The sequence below is a fragment of the Adelges cooleyi genome, unplaced genomic scaffold (assembly GCF_023614345.1).
Source record: "Adelges cooleyi isolate 19-005CV unplaced genomic scaffold, UGA_ACOO_1.1 ACOO_flye_CR_arks_rails_tigmint_CR_PRNA_11, whole genome shotgun sequence".
Classification (NCBI taxonomy): domain Eukaryota; kingdom Metazoa; phylum Arthropoda; class Insecta; order Hemiptera; family Adelgidae; genus Adelges; species Adelges cooleyi.
The window spans coordinates 359,971-382,682 of NW_026095763.1; the positions used below are offsets into that span (position 1 = coordinate 359,971).

The 22,712-nt window shown below is 32.2% G+C and overlaps 1 protein-coding gene and 1 pseudogene across 1 annotated transcript; one reads left to right on the forward strand and one right to left on the reverse strand.

Annotated features, from left to right (window-relative positions):
• Positions 1 to 4,968: 4,968 nt before the first annotated feature.
• On the reverse strand, positions 4,969 to 11,199 carry LOC126847603 (uncharacterized; annotated as a pseudogene).
• Positions 11,200 to 17,628: 6,429 nt separating this feature from the next.
• Positions 17,629 to 18,132, forward strand: LOC126847604 (uncharacterized). Its single transcript, XM_050587911.1, has one exon. It carries the CDS (start codon positions 17,629 to 17,631, stop codon positions 18,130 to 18,132), a length of 504 nt encoding a protein of 167 aa, XP_050443868.1.
• The last annotated feature ends 4,580 nt before the right edge of the window (positions 18,133 to 22,712 follow it).

Sequence of the window (22,712 nt, forward strand, 5' to 3'; positions counted from 1 at the left end):
TATACACCAAGGTAGGACACAGACTAACAGGTATAGACGTCCAATAGGCCTATACAGGCAAAATATCATTACAGCGATCACCGCGCATATAAAAAATAGAATGGAGCGTAATAACCTGGCACCATTCCAATTACAAAACCCGTCCCGATTTTACCCTACCAATACCGTCGACTATTATTTCTTGGATCAGTTCTTTTTTCATTTTATTAACATAATATACGAAGACCAATATTTAACTGTCGAACAATTAAATAGTTTAATCAAAAATAACCAAACCAGAGTTTTTAAAACCACACGAATAGCTCTCTCAGAAGCTAACGGGAAGATCAGTTCTCGATATACACTGCGGGAATTATACGAGTTTGAAGTAAGGTTAGGATCTGCCGTCCACCATTTATTGGGACACCTCCAAGAGCCTTATATCCACTTAGGGATATTAATACTTGTACCTAGAATTAAAAATCCGTATGTATTATTAAGTTTTCCAGAAAGAACTATCGAATATAGAAAAAACCGCATCCTATAGATCTCTCGCGGAACACGACCTAAAAACCTGTTCTGTAGGTTGCTGTAGCGCGGAAATAGTAAAAACTAATAAGAATCATTTTTATATGTATATTATAATAAAGTTATTATTAAGTAATACCTGATTGAATGTTAATAGCGATCCAGACGTAACCCCTGAACTAAACTTCTTCTGCAATTTGGTCGTAATCGCCAAACGAAATTGCTATGAAGATAAGATTAAAAGAACTCTATTTCAATTAATAAACGAAACGAATCAGAAATCAATTATTAAATTTCAAGTTGAAGCCCTAACACAATTTGGGATCACGTTGCAGTATGTATTAGATACGGCTTTTGGGCCGCTGGGGCCATATGACGTTTCAATGGGGTTATCACTCTACGATCACACCGGAAACTCTGAATCCAGTGCACTGGGAATGTGCCTACACGCTTTAGGGGGGTATAGCAATTTACCCTCCTCACACCCGAGCCGCAGGCACGTAACCTTTAAACCGGACAAACCCAAGAAACACTATATGTCCCTTAGGCCGAAACGTATCTAACACATATTAGTACAAATTACCAACTTATATTCCATATACGTTATAAACATAATTATTATTGTTCTGTTTAGTAAGCAAATAAAATTCATAATCATGGATTTTGAATTCAATCCAAATGGCAAAAACTATGACATAGTTTCAGGAGCTCTCGTACCTAGCCTTTTGAAATTTTCCCCCACCGGGCTAGAAGGAGCTCCCGTTCGAGTCACCTCGGAAAAGGTAAGGTTATTGACCGTACCCGAGCTGGGTGATCTAAGGCAGAAATGCTTACGATTGAAACCGAGACTACCTGCAGTGTTCGGTCCCTTTCTAAAACAACTGGACTTAAGTCTAGCTGTCAAGGGACCATCCACATTAACAGCAGACTTCATCACTGCATGTGTACATGAAGGGTCTCGAAAACCAGTGATAGTCTTTTGGGGCGGCTCAACGGACTACCTCATATGTAAGGGCCTAGGATTAAGAAACATATACAAATATATTAATATGGATTCATGGAGTTACGGGGAAGATGGTCATTTCAACTTAAGGTTAACAGATTTAAGGAGTGGGAAGGCATATTACAATGAATATCTGGGGTATGTCGACAAGACCGGTCGACAATTAAACTTACGTGAGGCCCACGACTTAATCTGTTGTACTGACCACGCTCCCTTCAATTTTCATGATCCGGAAGATGACTGTCGAGCTAGCAGAGCTGTGCTCAACTATATTATAAAAAAAATTAAGCCAATAAAATTTTATCGCCTAATGAAAGATTTACCGGCTAATAGGAAAAAGAAGAAAAAGAAAAAAAAAAGTATTATTAGTTAAGGTAGAATAGATAGTATATTAATTAGAATGATTGTCCTTAGTAACCCGTATGTAACCCCTGAGTTACAATTTCTGTCAAACTTGGTGATAACAGCCAAACGAAATTTAGCTGGGGAAAGAAAAAAGAAATCTTTAGCTCAACTTATAGCTGAAACCAACCAGCGGACAATTATTAAGTTCCAACCAGAAGCTCTAAGAAATCTTGAAAGCACGCTAACGCGTGTGTTCCGTAAACTCTTCGAATCTCTATGGCCATATGACGCAACCATAGCGCTGAGCCTATACGTAGACCTAGGAGACGATGATGAGTGCGAGTTAGACGCGTGTCTACACGCCCTAGGGGAACGACGCCAATCGGTCTCCTCACACCCGGGCCGCAGACACGTGACTTTCCAAAACCTTACGTTCTATTAGGGGCTGGTAACGTCATATGCCCTGAGATTTGTAGAGAAGGGGGGCCGGCGCTGCATATCCCGGGCGCGGGGCATAATTGCATACTCTTAAGACTATATATATGTACATAACTCCCTAATATAGTATTATAATTAATAGTAACCACAAATTACAGGCTATATTTCTACTAACTTTTTCGAATCCGGTAATAAACCGTTTTAAATTAAGCTCTAAACAAGTTCTAGCGCACTAGGTCTTATTAACCCTACCATAAGTATAAACTAATGTAATTACTTTAAAGAAAAAAAAAATGTTGTTCTAAAATATTATACTATACTTACTAACACTAGAATAAGGATTACCTTAATAATAAAAAAAAAAAAATTTTATTGTTTCAATTAAATATACTTATAAGCACTAACCACCTTTTTATTGTATTAAAGGAAACCACATGAATATATATATTGTTAACTAACCTTAATAACCTCTTAAGCAAATTAAGTCAAGAACACAAAGTAATTTTAAATTGTGTACCCTTCATTATGATTTTATCATTTAACACTATGTAACATATCCCAAGCAAATTGTAACCTTTATAAAGTTTTTTGTACTACGTCCAAAAAACTAAAAAAAGGGATGGAGATGTTAAGAACCCACCCTTATCAGGGCCAACAAATACATATATATAAATATATATTACATTGTACAAATTATATGTTTAACTGTTAACTAAATATGAGTATGTAACCCGTGTCGATTTCACATCGGAACCAAAAGATCATAATACCGCTATTTGCGAAAGCAGACGACTTGCAATTCTGTTCACAGTTGACCTCAAACACGAGGCCAACCGCTAAGAGAAACGTTACGTTTTGGCAACTACCGTGCGAATCTCGCCTCGACGTTAGCCAATCTTGGCTATGCGAAAGCCGGACTCTACGCCGCCACTTGCTCCGCACCTTTGACGTAAGCGGATATCATGGGCAACCGAGGTCATACACGCGCGGACTTTCATAATTGCGAGGATTCACACGCCCATTCAGCGAGCAGACCAGCATAAAAGGGAGAACTCCAGCCATAGCAGATCAGATGATTCTTGACACTGACATCATACACTCATTGCAATCATTACCCATGAGCACTTGAGCATATTTTGTTAACTCTGACGTTGTATTGTTATTCACTTATACCATATTAAAAATTCATTGTGTTCTTAGTCGAAGTATTTTCATTTAAAACACTTAGAAAAATCCTAACACCACGATCGAAAGGGACACCTACAGCCAACAAACCAACACACAGGGCTGCAGGGTGTTACAATAGTACTATAACTGTGAGGTACATAGTGCCCGTTTCCCCAGCGTGAGAGGCGAACTTATGCGAGTCCCGCCCTCACCGTTACTTATTGTATTACCTAAAACCTCTGAATAATAAAGAACAACCGTAATATCAAGCATCCGTTTTATTATTCAACACACGACACGGCGAGGCACCCGCCACCCGTATCAGTTTTTTCGTTCAAATACTACTATGTCTGTTATAGGAGTAAGGTTATTTACAAAGAAGTAAGTAATGTTATCTGATTGAGAAGCTGATATTTTTTCCAGTATTTTCTTTAATAATCTGGGGAAAATTTCCTTTGCAATTGTGCCTTTCCTACTCTTTTTATGAACTTCTAAAACCCTACGCCAAGCAATTTTAAGTGGCCTAAAACAAGACACATCCAGTGGTTAGGTCAAATGGGTACTATTAGGGGAAAAAATATAAACTTAATGCATTATATTTATTATTCATTCGTCAAGATATGATAGAAATTGATACACCATGTTAATCTATTATCAGACGCCTCTCTGTCAGTCATTTTTTGTGTTGTACATCATTAATGGCTGTATTATACCAATGGCGTTCCAATGTTCCAAGCGTTTTTGAAAATTTTGCATGCTGAGTATCCCCTGCATACTGCCTAAATATCATATTAAATTAATGTTAATAGAAAGCCAACAGAGTGGGATTCAGGGAGTTCACAGATCATCAGTTAGTAATACACCCAAATTGATAAAATCACTTAAAATATTATACAATTTGTTACAGCTGTTATATTTTAACAGCTTGCGTACGAGTCCGCAACACCACGGGATACATTTTTATGTATCTAAGGTGGCTAGTGAACATATCAAGTTTCTAGCTAATATTTTAGTGTTTTCATAATATCTGACCCAAAACAATTCATAGAGAATTTGGCCCCTTAAATGATTGAATTTATTATTAATTTATATTTTGAACGTTGTAAATAGAACATATATGCCCTCACCCCCTATCGCCTTCCCTTATCTCTTATCTCTCTTACCAGATAAATCAACTGTTATTTTTCGTTATAATAACCGGTGTCGGTTTTTTCTTTATGGTAAGCGGTGTCGGTTTTTTCGTTATGATAAGCGAGCGGTGTTGATTTTCCGTATGTGTGCCATAGCCAAGACATAAAAATGTCAATAATAATGGACGCATACAATATTTTTAAATAATTATAAGATCTTTTAATAAATTTGGTACTGTCTTGTGCTATATGATTGATGTTATACATTTATACATTTGATCACGCGAAATAAAATCGTTTTTCTATGATTCAGTAAGAATGTCTAGTACATCAAATTATAATATATAAGCAAATATAGTTAATTTGACAGTTTAATAATTAATTTTTAATGTCATTTAGGAAAGAGTATTTTGGCAATGTTTCATACTTCTTATAGTTGTCAGAGAATAGGTACTTCAACTGTTTTGAACGCTCCAAGTCAACAGGTAATCCACCTCTACAAACTAATTTTGAATTATACAAAAAATATTATTACTGTTTTCAATTTATTGAAATTGTTTTATAGAACATTATAGGCAATTAAAATTCATTGAACATTCAAAGTCGGCTAAAATACCATTTCCATATTTGATTATAGGATCAGACCTAAGAACTGTCTGCATACAACTATCGCACATCCATGAGTGCCCACATGGAGTTATCATATACCTTATTGGAGTTTCCCTTAGCGTCCTCACCAAACATGTCACACATTTACTTTCATCGTCAAGCGAATCATTGTCATCAATATTTACGGTTTCATTTGCACCCTCAGAAATGGCTACAGGTATGTTAGCTATTAATTCTTCAGCTACTGCAGAATCATCAATCCGGTTATCTTCTGAAAGAGGTATATAGGCATTTTGGTTGCTATTGATCTCGGCCTGTAATGCCCAATTTCTCTGACGTTGTTCATAAGCAGTAGTAGTGTGAGAGCATATTTGAAAAAACTGCCACATACTCATCAGTCCTTGAGAATATTGGCTAGTTGCATTCTTTATACGATTGGAGTTTATAACATAATTTACTCTATAGTTTCTTGTTGGCCTTATATTATTTGACAACTGACTCACTATTGTATGGTAATTCATACTTAGACGAGCTAACTGATCTGTAATCACACAATTTAATAAAGTTAAGAAAAAACTTTAAGCAACTTATGATTATACATATATATAATAAACAAATAAATATTTAAATGTTGTTATCTTGTGAGCGCTGAAGGTGACAACATTGTTGCCGAAATATATTTATACACAGAGTTAATCTTTTTATGGTCGAGGGTTTAAATATTTATTCGTTTACTATATTTAATAAAGTTTCTTTATAAAATAAATAAAGTATTAAATTACACATGTGCTTACCAAGAAAAATCCATAAGTTTGGATGCGCCACTGATAATTTTAGTCTCAAACTATTGTGAAAACTTTCCACATTATTATTAGTGCGCCTTGATAGTCCATGGACAGAAAAAAACGAGAACACCAACTCGTCCTATCCAATAACTGTAAGATAAATGATTTAGTCTTAGAGAATAATAATTGTCTATTATATAATATTTAGTAGTAAGTACAGTTAGCCATTCATAATAGAGTTTGATTACAATGGCTTTGCGTGGGTGGGTGTGGGACGCACAAATGTGTAAGCTATGTGTCCTAGTTGCTACACCAACTCTTCAAGAATGTTCAAGTTTTTCTACAGAGTTTTGGAAATTTAAAAAAAGAAGTCCTGGAACAATCCTGAAGTAATTTTTACTACTTACTCCCTAGTATACACCCACTCTTCAAAACTTTAAATATATAAGACAAATGTAGATATAAACAAGTATTGTAATTTGTAATAGAATAAATAAATGAAGCATCAAATTAAGTGAAAACAAAACTAAATAAAAAGCAGAGTCTTTCCCTGAATTAAATACAACTGTATTGAAAATATGAAAATTTAGTTTAACTTTATAATATATGTATTTAAAGGTGCATTTTATAAATGAATAAACGTGAATCAATAGCTACAATTGTATCTTGAACCCCCGAACGTTATATTTATTCTTTGGATATATTGTACACAAGTTACAACCTTAAGAACCAGATCATTGAATTAACTATTTGTACTTGAAAATTCTATATTAAAATCAATCGACAATGGTATACATTGTAGCCTTCAGCAACTAGCAAACTCAGTTAGCTATGATCAAATTTAAAAAATTGGCATATTGCTTAGACCCATGTTACATGGGTCTAATATTTCCGAAGCCGGAGAACACATCTGGTTAATATAAACAAAAGATGACAGTGTACTATAACTAAATACTCATTACTACAGCAATTTACTGTAATATGAGGAGAGTCGACCAGTTTCAGAAATTCGTATGTCCAAACGAACAAAGTTTTTGGAAATAATAAAAAACCGATTAATTTATATTTATGTAGGTATTGAATTTGGTTTTCAGGAATAGTAGATTACCTAGACAGAGAATAATTGAGAAAATGTAGTAAATACCTAATGATGAATTTACCCTCTTTGCAAATTATATAATTAATATTAAGTACCATGATGAAATTAGGAAAAACTGTACACCATTCTTCTAAATATAATTCATCAATGGTCTAGTAATAAGAATAAGTTAATATTTTAACATAAAAAATTATTAGTTATTAAGTAACAATTTTCTTTTCAAAAAATTTAATTGACAATAAGACTTGAATATAAGATAAAATAAATAGCATGAATGTGATAACCCTTGTAGTTCAGATACTATTTCTTTAAAAACATCAAAAGTAAAATTTTATCTTCGGTAATATCTAAAAAACTAGTCGTAGGAACTTGATGATTAATGGCAAATAATCGAATGACTTCATACGCTCTCTCTATATCAGCAGCAGGTAGTAATGGCAAAGCAAACAACATTCTCAAAGCTTTTAATGCTTGACCATTAGTATTTATTAAATAGAGAAATCCTTTTTTCCCATATTTTTCCATACCGCCTGTAAAAATAGAAAATAGCAATTACTTCAATCATACTATTACTATCTACTTATCTATCATTACTGTTGCTATTATTTATATTTTATTTTATTTTTAAATTTAAAACAGATCGAGGTCTAATTACAATCATACACCTATCAGGTACTTATGAAATAAACAATAAACAAATTTTGTATTTAATAATATGGAATCTGTTAATAATGAAGGATGTTATCCAAGTTATTACCTTTACCGAAACAGAATTTAGCTTTGTAATAATAAAAAATGATTACTCTGCCAAACATCTTTACAAAATGAGTGTATATGACATCATGAAAGAAGCTAAGAATATTGTGGGAAAAAGTGAGCAGGTTAATATTTGTTGAGTGATTTTCACGGAAACAATGTTTGATATAGACTAATATATTTTTTAAAATACGGGGTTATTTTCTTAGACATCAAATCTTTAAAAGTTTTCAGTAAAATTTGAATAGTAAAAATCGGGACAATAATCACATCAGTTAAACAGTTTTATTTAAATATGAAATGTTTACGGAATAACATTATGATATTTATCTATACTACTATATACAGTTATTACTTATTATTAATATCTCAAATCATTACTAAATAAATATGGTAGCATATTATTATTTGAAGTCAGGGGATATGGAGTGAAATAATTCTGCAAATATAGCATGCAAAATCAATTAGCTAATTCTACACTATGACTAGTAAAAGTGTAGAATTATACAGAGACGTATTTAGGAATTTTGCGCCCCAGGTAAGAAAAAAAACACCCCTTTTCCAACCTATATTTCTTCCTCAATAGGTATATTTGTAAAAAAAAAAACACACGATAGTGAAACTAATGCATTCTCCGCTACACTCATAATCTGAAGGTATATTAGGTATACATAAAAAACACGTTTTTAAAAACATTCTTTTCTAAAAAAAAAAAAATAGTAAAAAGTAAAAATAATTTTATTACACGAACAATTTACCAATCAATTGTAGCATATTTTATTTAAAATGTCAATTACTTTGAAAACAATTGAAAATTAGTTTTTTTACTAAAAAGAAAAGCGTGGGCCTTATTCAACAAAGTCCAAATTTATTGAGTTAAGTATTAAGAAATGTATGTGTCACACACTAATATTAAACCAAATTTAAATTACAAAAAAAACTTACAATATAAAACATTACCTGATAAATTTATTAGGGACTTTGTTGAATAGGGCCCACGCTTTTCTTTTTAGCCAAAAATTAATTTTCGGTTGTTTTCAAAGTAATTGACAGTTTAAATAAAATATGCTACAATTGATTGGTAAATTGTTCTTGTAATAAAATTATTTTTTACTTTTTAGTTCACTTTTTACTATTTTTGTTTTTTAATTTTTAGTCCTATTAAAGGTATTTAATAATTGCTGAGTAGATTACTAAATTAATTTTGGAAGATTTGGAAAAAAAAGAAATTTTAGTGAAATGACCCCCACATTTGACCATGTGTAGGGCGACCTGGATGCAATATCTATGATTACAGAATATTGTATTGTCATCTAAGACGAGTGTCTGTGCCAAAGTTTCAGCTCTATACGACATCGGGAAGTGGGTTAAATTAATTTTGCAAGATTTGAAAAAAAAACCGTACAAACGTACGTACGTACGTGTTAGCGAACTAAAGAAAATCATGCAAAAATACATTTATTGAAGTACATATTACATAATCATATAAGGTATATTTATTATTAATTATACAAAAAATCTAAATGTAATAGGTTAAATGACAACATTTAAAAAAAAATCCCTTAATAATAAAACTCCCCATATGTATAAGAATATTAAACATTTTAAAATTAAAAATGTTTACGCCGAGCTTTTTCAACAAAAAACGTCATTAAAAGGCGAGCAAAAGCAGTAGAATTTACGCCGAGCGTATCAATGATATCATCATAATCTAACTTCTTTGTTAAATCTGACTCTTTAGTTAAAACAGCCAAAGAATTTAGCCTTTCGTCTGTAGTACTGGATCTCAAATAGGACTTGACCTTTTTTAAGACTGAAAAAGACCTCTCAGCAGAACAGTTAGATGTAGGACAAGAAACATAAATTCGTAACGCAATTTCTACTTATGGTTACAAATCTTTTTTTTTTTCTTTGTGATTACGAACATAGATAATAGATTACGAGTACATAAACGTTACAAACTAAGATTATTATTACTGGCAGTTGGCACGACCGTATAAACATGTCTACGAAATATTTTCGGGCGGCCATATTCTATGTACCTTAATTCTCAAACTAAAATATACTTTTCCATGTCCTGGCATTTTCAATGCATGTTTCGTGACAAATGAAAACCACAATTATACATTTATTAGTATCATTACTTTTTTTTATCACCCAAATGACCTACCGTATTATATCAAAATGCTCTCCAAAATTTACCGCCCCTAAAATTTTACCGTCCGGGGCCCAAGCCCCCCCCTCCCCTAAATACGTCTCTGAAATTGTATGAAATAATAAATTATAACTGATAAATATATTTTTGGCCAACCTAAACAAAGAGAATGGCTCTACCGACATTCGTATAGAGATGATCAAGATGTAAAAAATACTTATTTATTAAATAATCTACTTGATTGTGGTGGAACCAGCAACCAGCAACTCTTGCTTGGGTGATTAATGATATTAATGCATCTCGAAGGGCTGTCTCAAAATCTGTTATTATAACAACAGATGGCTTTAAATTTGGGACAATATTTGATTTCACAAAATTTAAAACACTAATGTGGGCATTCCTTGATTTTGATTCCATTAAACAATATACAACAGGTATGGACTAAACAAATATATACATAAAATTACAATTAAAAACAACATAAAAAATATTTAAGATTCCAGGAATCTTATGTGTATGAGTGGCTAGACAATTTGTTTTCTATATAAGTTATTAACCAAAAAAATAGTTGTCATAGGTACTTTCTATTTCTGCATTTAGAAAAATTGTATTCATTTTTATTTTTGTTTAAATATATTCTTTTCTTAACTAATAATTATACGTAATCCACAAAAAAAATAAACATGTGAAATATTAAAATAACTTACATGGTTTTGAATCGTACAGTGAATAGTTAATAATTGTTTACCCATGTTTGGGGGTACAATTTTGAATGTAGCATCAACGTGTATTTCTTCAACATTCGCTACTAATTGAATTAAACCAGTGCAAGCAAATATTAGACTTTGGTGACCGTCAATACATAGCACACAGCCCTTGAATATGCTTTCATTACAGCATGAATATCGTGGAAGTGTTCCATTTTCAAAAAGAACTGCCAGTTCAGTACAAGAAGTTGGTAGTTTCGGAAGAGAGTGCCTTCTCGCTATACGCATTATAGATTCAGCTGTTGCCCAAGAATAGAGACTGCTAGCTTCAGGATTCCTTCAAAAATAAAAAATTGTATATAAGTTTTACAAATGTATGAAAATAAACCAAGTAGACAATATCGATTAAGATACCTTTCTGATTCTTGATCATATATTAATTTTAATATACCATTTTCTTTACTGGCTCGCGTTTTTAGAATCAATCTAAAAGATTTAATTAACATCGCATTATTGTCTCTCATTTCATGTCCATTATGGGGTTTGATGATAATTAATGTCCCATCAGTCGATTTTTTTAATGAACCCTTGCAGAAGTTGAGCCCTCGTTTGGCACATTGATAGTAACTACAAATAAACGATTATTTATGTAGATACAAATATTTAATATTGTATTACTATTTTACAATAATCTACAGGGTAAAACTGGCCCTTAAGTAATCCAAGAGCAGTGTGTTTTACTATCGTCCCTGTGAATTTCAATTAGGTACTTGCTACAATAAAATATAAAAATATATATAAAATAAAATTATATGATTCACACAAAAAATGATGTTACACATAACTATTAATTACGTGTAAAAAAAGGGTGTTATTGCAAGTTGTAACACCGAACACGCATGACATCCTTCTGTCAGTAAAGTGGTGGCTGCGGGCTGTCCAGTGTATGTCGATAACACATACCTTCCCTTCCAATACACTTGCAATATTGGGATTCCAATGTATTTCGCGACTATTATTACTAATTTATCAACACCCCTCCTACTCACATATTTAATTTAGCTTTAATTATTTTGTATTTACAAGGCGTTAAATTTATTGTGCCGTCTAGGCGATTTTTAAAATATTTTTGTACTATATTTAATCGACACTAGTGTTAAATTGTGAATTATTATTCACTAATTAAGTATTATAAACTAACTGTGAGCCTAAGTGGCGCTAATATTAATTGATATTGTTTATTTATATGCGTATTGTTTTGTGAAATAGTATTGATTAGCAAATTGAGTCTTTTTTGTTATTTATAGTCCATAAGATTCCCTATACGCACACAATATACATACATACTAGACACACCTTTCACTTCAATAGTTCTCTGGTTTTGCGAGGCGACCCCTCCCACTTCCAGTAGAGCTATTTACAGCGACCTAAGACAGGAAGCCCTGGCCCGTCGCACATCTACCATACCGCATTTAGTGGAAATCATAAGATGTGTAACTGGCTAATTCTTAACCTCTTCATGCATGTAGGTATCATATGATACCATAACATAATACATGTATTGATAAACTACATAATATGTTTTTTTGGTCCGTAATTGCATGGGAGCACGACACGGGGCCACTCGACAAGGAGCCACTCGACAAACAGCCACCGAAAATCGACACGGAGCCACTCGACAAACAGCCACCCGAAGAGATACCAACATGTACAATATTTATGTAAAATGTACGATTATTATTTGTGTATGTTGTGCGGCCGACACCACATATTATAACGGAGTAATAGCAAAAAATGTAATTTCCAAATTGTATATCAATAAAAATAAAAACAGTAATTTTGTAGAAAATATTATATTTTTATTAAAACCCCTATTGTATAGTAGACATTGTTACTATGTTCATTGTAAACATTTCAATTTACTCAACAGGATTTATTGTTTACTCATGCTATTAATAATAATTATTGTTTCTAAATACTTTTACTCTATTATTATAAATAATTATACATTTTTATATTATTGATACTTATTTATTAATATAATACATAGGTAAAAAAATTATGTATATTGCAACGATATTAATTGAATAATATTTTAACTTGCTTTCATGTATTCCAATTAAATTACAAATATATTTTAAATATAAAACAAGTGAAGTTATTGAACATTGTTTAATTTGTGTGCATTTTCATGAGTATCGGAATGAACGATCCATGTATATATTATGTATACAACTAAAAAGTATTTGGTAAAGGTTTTTACTTTTTATTGACTTAGAACTAATTATTAAAAACTCAGAAGCAGAGGGTTAGAATTAGATAAATACCGATATAAAAATCCAAAAAAAGTACATTTTTAGCTAATTGGCAAATGTGTATATTTTCCACCCATTTGGCTTATGCTATAGGCCATCTATATAAATTGGATTTTTTTATCTGATTAATTATTTCTATTTTTATTATCTATATATATATAAATTAATGTATGTGTGTGTGTCCCTCACAATTTTCATCAGAGTTTGTAGAAAAACAGCATTATATATTTATTTTGTGTTAATATATGTAGAATCATAAAATATAAATGAATAACCAAATTATAAAAAATGAATAACATGTATTGCTTTATAATAGCCCGTAATACTTTATAATATTAGCGGGGCGCGATAAAACATTAATATTTACTATTAAGTCATCCTCAAGTCTCAACAATGTGCATCGGGCGAGCCAAAAATTGTTCATTGTTCGCTATAGCAAAATCCCAAACAAGTCAAATATTAGCGTGATGAAATTATGATGCAAAAAAAAAAAGGACCACGACGGGCGGGAGGCAGGTAGACGAGGAATCCGATGATAACTAAGCGGCGATCGACGGACGAAGTACCCAGCGGGTGCGGGTAGACGTGCAAAGCCGGGCGCGCACGTATGTCGATTTCGGCGAACTTTAAAAGTCTGTAACTTCCAAACTAAGTGCGAGCGGCGCAAATTCTTTACATATTCGTAATCAACATTAAAAGTACTGTCGATTTAAAAAAATAATCGAAAAAAAGGTTGCCCAGTAAAGTAGATTTATACCATAATTATTTGTAATGTTCTAACTATACTTTGTTATTTTTCCAACTATGTTCAAAATTTAAAAACTATAAGCCAAGTGGAAATAATTTAGTAAACATATTTTATAAACTTGATTATATTAATTTAGTATTTTTCTTTAATAATGCACAATTGTTTCTAACTTTAATACTAAAATAACTTGTATGAAATCCGTTGTGTTCATAATATGTACACTATTAGTTTTTATTCAACAAATGATTAATATTATATGTTTATTACTGCTGATAATAACTTTTAAAAATAAACATGTACATAATCATTTTAGAAAATACATTTTTGTCAAGGCTGTTAGAATACTTAAGCCAAACAATTTTTTTTTTATTAAATCGTGGTCAATAATAAAATAAATTTTAATAATTATAACATTAAAAATAGATAAAAACAGTAAAATCATCAATTTTTTTAGTAAAAACTATTTCCTTGCAGTCTTTTGTTAAGTACCGGCCACCGCCAACGTGTTGAACCATTATATTTTTTTTTTGATAGCTCGAATCTCATAATTATTTAACATCAGTGATAGATGGCCGCAGTCGGTAACCAACCGTTAGTTTGTATAAACTTGACTATAGTAAACTTAGTAATATTAACGTTTCGTTAATAACTTTTTAACCGTATGAGACCCACTTCACGTTAATTATAATATCACACACTATTTTCACTTTAATTGGCGATTTAAATTGATTATAATGAACATACCAATTTTTATGTCCCGTCATATGATTAGTAGCACCAGAGTCTAGATACCAGTTATCCGATTCTTGTTCTGTGAATAACAGTTCACTGTAAAAAGCTTGTCCTATTTCACTTGATTGTGACAAATTTCCCTTGGCATCGTCTTGGTCTTTTTTATACTTCCTGCAGTCCTTTTTGAAATGACCGCCCTTTTTGCAATAAAAACAGGGTCCTATCTTTTTTGTACCCACATTTGGATTCCCAACTTTCCGTTCACCAAATTTTTCACTGCCTGTCTTTTTAGAAAATTTCTTCTGGAACTTTCTAACAGTTAAAGCATTATTTTCTTCTACAGATTCAACTACCGAACTACCTTGATACATTCTCGACTCCTCAATAAGTAACCGAGATGTTAGTTCATTTAAATTCTTACTTTCTAGCTGCATTGAGTCCCATGCACTGTAAAAATGTTTATACTCCGATGGCAAAGTCATTAGAATTTTCGTCATAAGCATAGATTCTGTGACTGGTTGTCCCATCAAACTAAGTTGATTCTGTAGGTTTTGCAATTTGGTAATATGCGTCGACATATCGTCAGCCGAGTCCTTTACGTAACTGAAAAATTTATGTTGTATTAAATGTATACTCGCCTCGTTTTTCTGCTCATAGACAGCGAGTAATTTTGTCCACATTTCATACGATGTTTTACAGTTAATCAGGTATTGCATTGGACCGTTGTCAACCGATGTTACTATCAATTTTTGGCATTTAGAGTCAGCACGTTGCCAATTTAATAGATCCTCTTATATCTTTTCTGGGCGTCAGCTTCTTTGCTTGTTAGCACTGGTTTTGTATACTCTCCTGTAATTAAACTACCCAACTCATATGAAGTTAGTATTACCTTCATCTGAAATTTCCAAAGTGTCCAACCTTCAATATTGCATAGCTTGGCAATCTTTATTGATTCTTCCATATCAATAGATGACGTACTTGTATAGTACTCTTGAACGACTTTGATAAATGTATATCCAATATACACTTCGTCAGGTGCTGCTTAATTACTATAATTCACTTACTTGGTGATCTTAAAAAAAATTGTGTTCTTCAAATACTTGACTCTCGATGTCCGGTGTGCCTTTGACTATATGTCTGAGTGTCTGGGCGCATAACCTGTTGTAATACTATACATAAATATAGTATCAGAGTGCGAGTAGTAGTAGATGATAATCAAGTATTTAACACAAATAATGTTATTACAATAATAGATATATTATACATAGAATATATACAACACAGTGAAACAATAATACACTAGTAATATGTATAAACTGAATAGAAATACTGAGCCCCGAGCCCTTAGATCAAATGCTATTTATATTAACCCACAAGGTTGCACGCGTCTACACATACACGTGTGCTTACAAAAACAACTTTGTTTTTCTATAACTTTTCCTGATTAACAACTACGTATTTTTATTATACAGATAAACAACATATTTATATATTGTGAAATACTACTTGATATATAGAATATTAATTATTATTCCAACAAGGTCATTAGAATTTTCGTCATAAGCATAGATTCTGTGACTGGTTGTCCCATCAAACTAAGTTGATTCTGTAGGTTTTGCAATTTGGTAATATGCGTCGACATATCGTCAACCGAGTCCTTTACGTAACTGAAAAATTTGTGTTGTATTAAATGTATACTCGCCTCGTTTTTCTGCTCATAGACAGCGAGTAATTTTGTCCACATTTCATACGATGTTTTACAGTTAATCAGGTATTGCATTGGACCGTTGTCAACCGATGTTACTATCAGTTTTTGGCATTTGGAGTCAGCACGTTGCCAATATAATAGATCCTCTTATATCTTTTCTGGGCGTCAGCTTCTTTGCTTGTTAGCACTGGTTTTGTATACTCTCCTGTAATTAAACTACCCAACTCATATGAAGTTAGTATTACCTTCATCTGAAATTTCCAAAGTGTCCAACCTTCAATATTGCATAGCTTGGCAATCTTTATTGATTCTTCCATATCAATAGATTACGTACTTGTATAGTACCCTTGAACGACTTTGATAAATGTATATCCAATATACACTTCGTCAGGTGCTGCTTAATTACTATAATTCACTTACTTGGTGATCTTCAAAAAAAATTGTGTTCTTCAAATACTTGACTCTCGATGTCCGGTGTGCCTTTGACTGTATGTCTGAGTGTCTGGGCCCATAACCTGTTGTAATACTATACATAAATATAGTATCAGAGTGCCAGTAGTGATGATAATCAAGTATTCAACATAAATAAAGTTATTACAATAAAAGATATATTATACATAGAATATATACAACACAGTGAAACAATAATACACTAGTAATATGTATAAACTGAATAGAAATACTGAGCCCCGAGCCCTTAGATCAAATGCTATTTATATTAACCCACAAGGTTGCACGCGTCTACACATACACGTATGCTTACAAAAACAACTTTGTTTTTCTACAACATTTCCTGGTTAACAACTACGTATTTTTATTATACAGATAAACAACATATTTATATATTGTGAAATACTTCTTGATATATAGAATATTAATTATTATTCCAACAGTCAGCACTTATACATTTCGGAATACCAAAGAAGTTGGTTAAGTAAATAAAGTGCTGCAATTCTGACACGCTTTGCAAAGTGCGTTTTCTTGGAGAAACATCAAAGGAGTTTGAGGTCAGATGTGGATTGAAACAAGGGGACGCGCTATCTCCCGCTCTCTTCAATCTAGCACTTGAAAAAGTCGTAAGAGATATGCAGAAAGACCGAGAAATGGAAGTACTGGGGCGCTCAACTCTCTTAGCATATGCGGATGACATTGTGTTATTTGGAGAATCGAAAACGGAATTAGAAGGGACAGTACGAAAGCTCATACTGACAAGTAAAAAGATGGGCCTCAAAATAAATGAAAATAAAACTAAGTATATGCTAATGTGTAGACGACCTACTCCGTTACAAAATGTGAGCATTGATCATTTCTCTTTTGAACAAGTCGAACATTTTAAGTACTTAGGCGCTAATATAAATCATAAAAATAATATGCATAACGAGATTAAGTCCAGGATAAGTGCAGCAAACCGAGGATACCATGCAATGAGAAAAATGTTCACATCGAAACTGCTATCTAGAGACACAAAGAAAAAACTATACATTGCCTACTTGCGCCCCATTGTCATGTACAGATGTGAGACATGGTCCACGACGCAGGGTGGCGAGAATAACCTATTGACTTTCGAAAGGAAAATACTTAGAAAAATATATGGGCCTATATTAAACCCCAATACTGGTGTATACGAGCGAAGAAAAAACGCTGACTTAAACATTCTGTTTAATACAGCCAATTTAAACGATTTTCTAAGGTCGAAAAGGTTAGAGTGGGCTGGCCATGTTTGGCGTGCAGAGGGTGGACTGATAAGACAGGTACTCATCAACAAACCAAATAAAAAACGACCTGTAGGCAGGCCAAGACAACGGTGGTTGGACCGAGTTAAGGACGACCTGAAGAGATTACGCAATGGAGCAGGTATTGAGGATGCAGAGCATCGAGAAGTTTGGAGAGCTTTGGTAGAAGCTGCGAAGCGCCTAAATGGCGCGTAAAGCAAAAAAAAAAAATTAATTATTTAGTTTAAAATAAAATTTTCTTGTAGACTATATAAAACGCGAGTAGCATGTTTATTATTTATTTTATAACTGTGTTCATAATATGAACATTCTTAATGTTTTTATGTGAAATAAGAACAAATCTTGAAAAGTTAAAATAAATTATATTTGTTGCAGACTTGCATAGAAGTATCATTTGATGCCGGGGGTTGTTACCCTCGGTAACAAAGTAAGGGTTGACCGTGGAATTTTTTTATTATTTTTTTCAGTCTTTTCAGCCGAATATCCGCATAAATTAATTTTTTCTTTTAAATTTAAAAATTCTGTGCATGAAGAGGTTAAACTGTCGTATTATTTTTTTCGTAATTAATGTAGTTTTGAAATTTTGGAAAAGTATAAAAAGCAATATTATACATCAAATGTCATCGGTTTTTTGTTGATATCTGTTATAAAAGCATAATTTTTATTAAATGTTTAAAATTCACTTTTTTCCTTGTTTTCAATTACTTTAAATAACACAGATCATGTATGTTGAGCACTAATAGCTTTATTTATAGGACATTTAAATGTTGACCATTAAAAGTGGAAAATGTTGGAAACCGATGCTATAATAGTTTAATTAAAAAAAAAAATGATCCACCCATAAAAACATCTCATTTCTGTAAGATATTGACAAAATTCTTTTATACCAAATCCCTTAATAAATCGAAAATTGTACGTCCTCATAAGCAGTTTTTAAAACAATACTATTGGATTTCAGCATTGAGACTTGGACATAATATCAAAAAGTGTGTTGGAATTATAAACCAAACACCATTATTATATTACAGTTTTTTTTTTTTTTTTAAATAGCCTTTATTAGTAAAAAATATTTGGCTCAATATTACATAGTTAGTAGGTCGATATAATTCTTAGTAAGCATATTTTGTATTTCCTGTACACCGAGTATTTAATTATTGTTATTGGGAGACAGTCGTCGCTTTTACTTATACGTATACACATATTGATATTAAACATTTTATTTGTTATACCATTCAACCCTTTTATTAATTGATACGCTTCTGAATAAGGATTTTATTCCAACCAAGTGGAATATCCAAAGAAGAAAATGAAAAAAAAATATGATTCATTTTCATTGGCTGAATTATGCTTACGACAACTTATAGCAAGATTCGATCATGCTAAAGTGTTTTTGTTCTGTACTAAAGTATGTATTTTTGTCTTCTAGTTTATTATTTCAATTTAATTACTTTCCCGTCCCCACTCGAGCAGTTTTTTTAAATTAAATTAAATATTTTTAAACATTCACTTAAATTAAACGTTGGTGTACTTAGTTGGAGTTTTTAAGATTGTTAATTGCTAACGATTTATGAAAAAATGTTCACTTTTTGATGATCTAGGTAAGGTGGTTTTGTACATATTTAATAGACTTTTGACATTGTAGAAAGTTAAAACATTACTTATTACTTATTAAGTATTTATTAGTGAAGGTAAAAACTAGGTTATCTATTGTTGATTTAAATTTATTATTTTATACAACTAAATTTAATTTAACCTCTTGTATTAGTATAAGTTGCTGAGAAATTAAACAAGTTCTTTAGAATAATTATATTTAAATCTCTTCTTATGATATTTTATATAGCGTCAGTTGAAGCGATTGCAATTTTAGTTGAGCAAACAAATGAGTATAGTGACTATGACTAGTTCAACTAGCATGAGTTCTTGCATTGGTTTGTTGAAAATTCATAGGGCTAACTATAGTAACATCGTGTAGCAGCATAGTCATGCGGTGTGTCCTTATAGTAAATGAGATCAAAAAGAGTGGTCTTAAAAAACAATATTTCTTCGACTATTCGGTTTGAAATAAAAGCAAACAGCAATCCTACTGGAGTTATATATTATGTATTATAAAAAAGAAAAAGAGTGAATGTTGATGTCACTGCACTGATTGTAGGAAACATATTTTGCCTGTTTACTCTCAAACTTGGGCAACGATTATTCCCAAAGATTGAGTAGCTATAAGTTTTGAACTGGAAGAGACTACAACATAATAAATAAAGTAAAAAATAGTGTGCCCGTGAAAAGAAAAGTGCGTTCCATAAATGTTATTATAATTAATGCAATTTATAACGTGTGATGGTATAAAGTACAAACATTTAATACAGGCCGCAGTGCGTCAGTACTCAGTGGTTATCAGCCAAAGGCTCTTAACAGTGTTATCATTATTCGAGATAACAACCGCATCGACTGCGATACCGCCGGTGTGCCGTGTAGGGGAATCGTGTAATGAGATTGTAAACTATAGCCGGTCAATAACGACCATTGAAATAAATACATATATTTATATTATATCACTAAAACATAACTAAAATCGATAGTTTGATTAGTTGTTGTCATAGATGTTATTATATTATAATATTATCTACAATGACAAGTGACAACAGCTACTAATCAAAACTATCGATTACAGTTGGATGATTTAATCGATAGTTTGTATTCAATTGTGCCTCTATAGCTATGCCCATCACTGCGGCCGCCGGCCATTTTCCATCCGTCTGCCGTCAGCGCCTACCGGCTCTGTTCGACCGGCGTCCGCTGGAATTCGGTTGCCGTAAGCGGTTCGCCTAACAACGTACCGGAATCGAATGCGTTGTTGTTTTTAATAATCAAAAACGCTTTTTTACTCGAAACCTCAGTTGTAGTGTACCTGTAAATTAATTTAACTTTTGCGGTTGTATTCGAAATTCCGACGTAAATTCAGCGAGTTCTCTGCGCTTTATGAAAAAAAGAAAATCTTATATCCAATTGTTGTGCACACGGCAATATGGCCGTCAACGTCGAATGGATTTCGTGTGACGGGTATGTATTGTTCTAGATAACATTTATTCAATTTGTTTTACTTCGCCGGTTTCTTGGTTAACCCTTTAAAGGGCAAAATTAATAGATGGTCTAAAACATGGTGTAAAACTTTTTCAATTAACCCTTTGACGAGTACGTTTTTTTTCATTTGGGAGTGAATTTTTTTTATGAAAAATTTGATATTTTTCTTAAAGTAAAGACGTCAATTGACGTCCTAGATTTTTGTCCAAAAATAGTAAGGACGTCAATTGACGTTTAAACATTTTTTCATTACACAGTACAGAAATTAATACTTTTTATGGTTTTAGAATTAAAAGTTAATAAATATATTTTTAAAACCAAAACATTAACTCTTTTATTTGAATTTAACTGATTCAAAAATAACATATTAAATAGATAACACAATAAATAAACACAATTAATAGTGTAAATTTGTATGGTAAGCTTTAAAAAATGGCTCTAAACATAGTGCCTGGCCACAGTCTTTACACTCATAAGCTGTGTCTTTTCTACTCTGGATATTTAACTTAGTACATGAGTGAATATGACATTTTCTTTGAGCCCTTTTTCTTCCTTCGCGAGGTACTATAAGGGATGGAAAATGACGTTCAGTGAGACGAGTCGGAAAATCACCTTTCATTTTTCTACCTGGACGACTAGGACTTGAATTCTGAGAAGTAGAAACTCTGAAGCAACTGTTCTATTAATTTTAACCTGAAGTCTGGTAGTTTTTTTTCTATTTTATTTAAAGATTTGTACACGATATACGAATTAAGAACAGACAGATCAAGTAAATGGAAAAAAAACTTTTTATACCATTTAATAGATTTTCTAGATGTACTGTTAAAAGACATCTACTTATGAGATTTGTCAACGAGACCCATATTTGCATTATAATCTAGTATGCATTCAGGTTTTTTAACAGAATTTCCTGAACGACCTAGTTTATTTGTAACTGACATTTTTGACTTGTGCACAGTTGACAACATGTGTACATCTCTTTTGTCCTTCCATTTACAAACCATCATGTTATTGGTTGTAGCTGTTATGCATTGACCACGAACTAATTTTTTCTGAAAAGTGGGCATACCTTTTCTCTTATGTCTGACTGTACCACAAGCCCCTGTGTTTTTTTCTAACAAATATTGGTACAGTAATGGAGATGAATACCAATTATCCATATAAATAATATGTCCTTTATTTAAATATGGTTGCATTAAAGTGGATATAACTGAACATGATTGTTGCAGAGCAATATTTAAATTGATATGTTTGTTATCGCGTGTATAGACTAAATAGTCTAAAACAAAACCTGTTTTACAGTCACAAAAGACAAACAATTCTATTCCAAACCGATGTCTTTTTGAAGGAATGTATTGTTTAAATTGAAGTCTTCCTTTCCACTCAACTATACTTTCATCAGCACATACCTTTTGGTATGGTTGAAAAACTGAACGAAATTTCATTCTAAGAGATTCGACAATGGTCTCAATTTTAAAAAGCCTATTACCCTGCATTTGATTACGGTTATCACAAAAATGTAATAGCCTAAGTATAGCAAGATACCTTCTTGGCTCATTATTTTCCCAAATATAGGTCTCTAATATACGAGACCAAATTCTATTTTCAAAAAAGTGAATTACAGTAAAAAAAACAGGTGGTTAATATAAGAACCACTAACACTTAAAGGGTTAAAATAAGTCGCACACTAGATTTTC

Coding starts and splice junctions, on each gene's coding strand:
- LOC126847604 (XM_050587911.1), top strand. CDS start 17,629: ATGAGAAAAATGTTCACATCGAAACTGCTATCTAGAGACACAAAGAAA.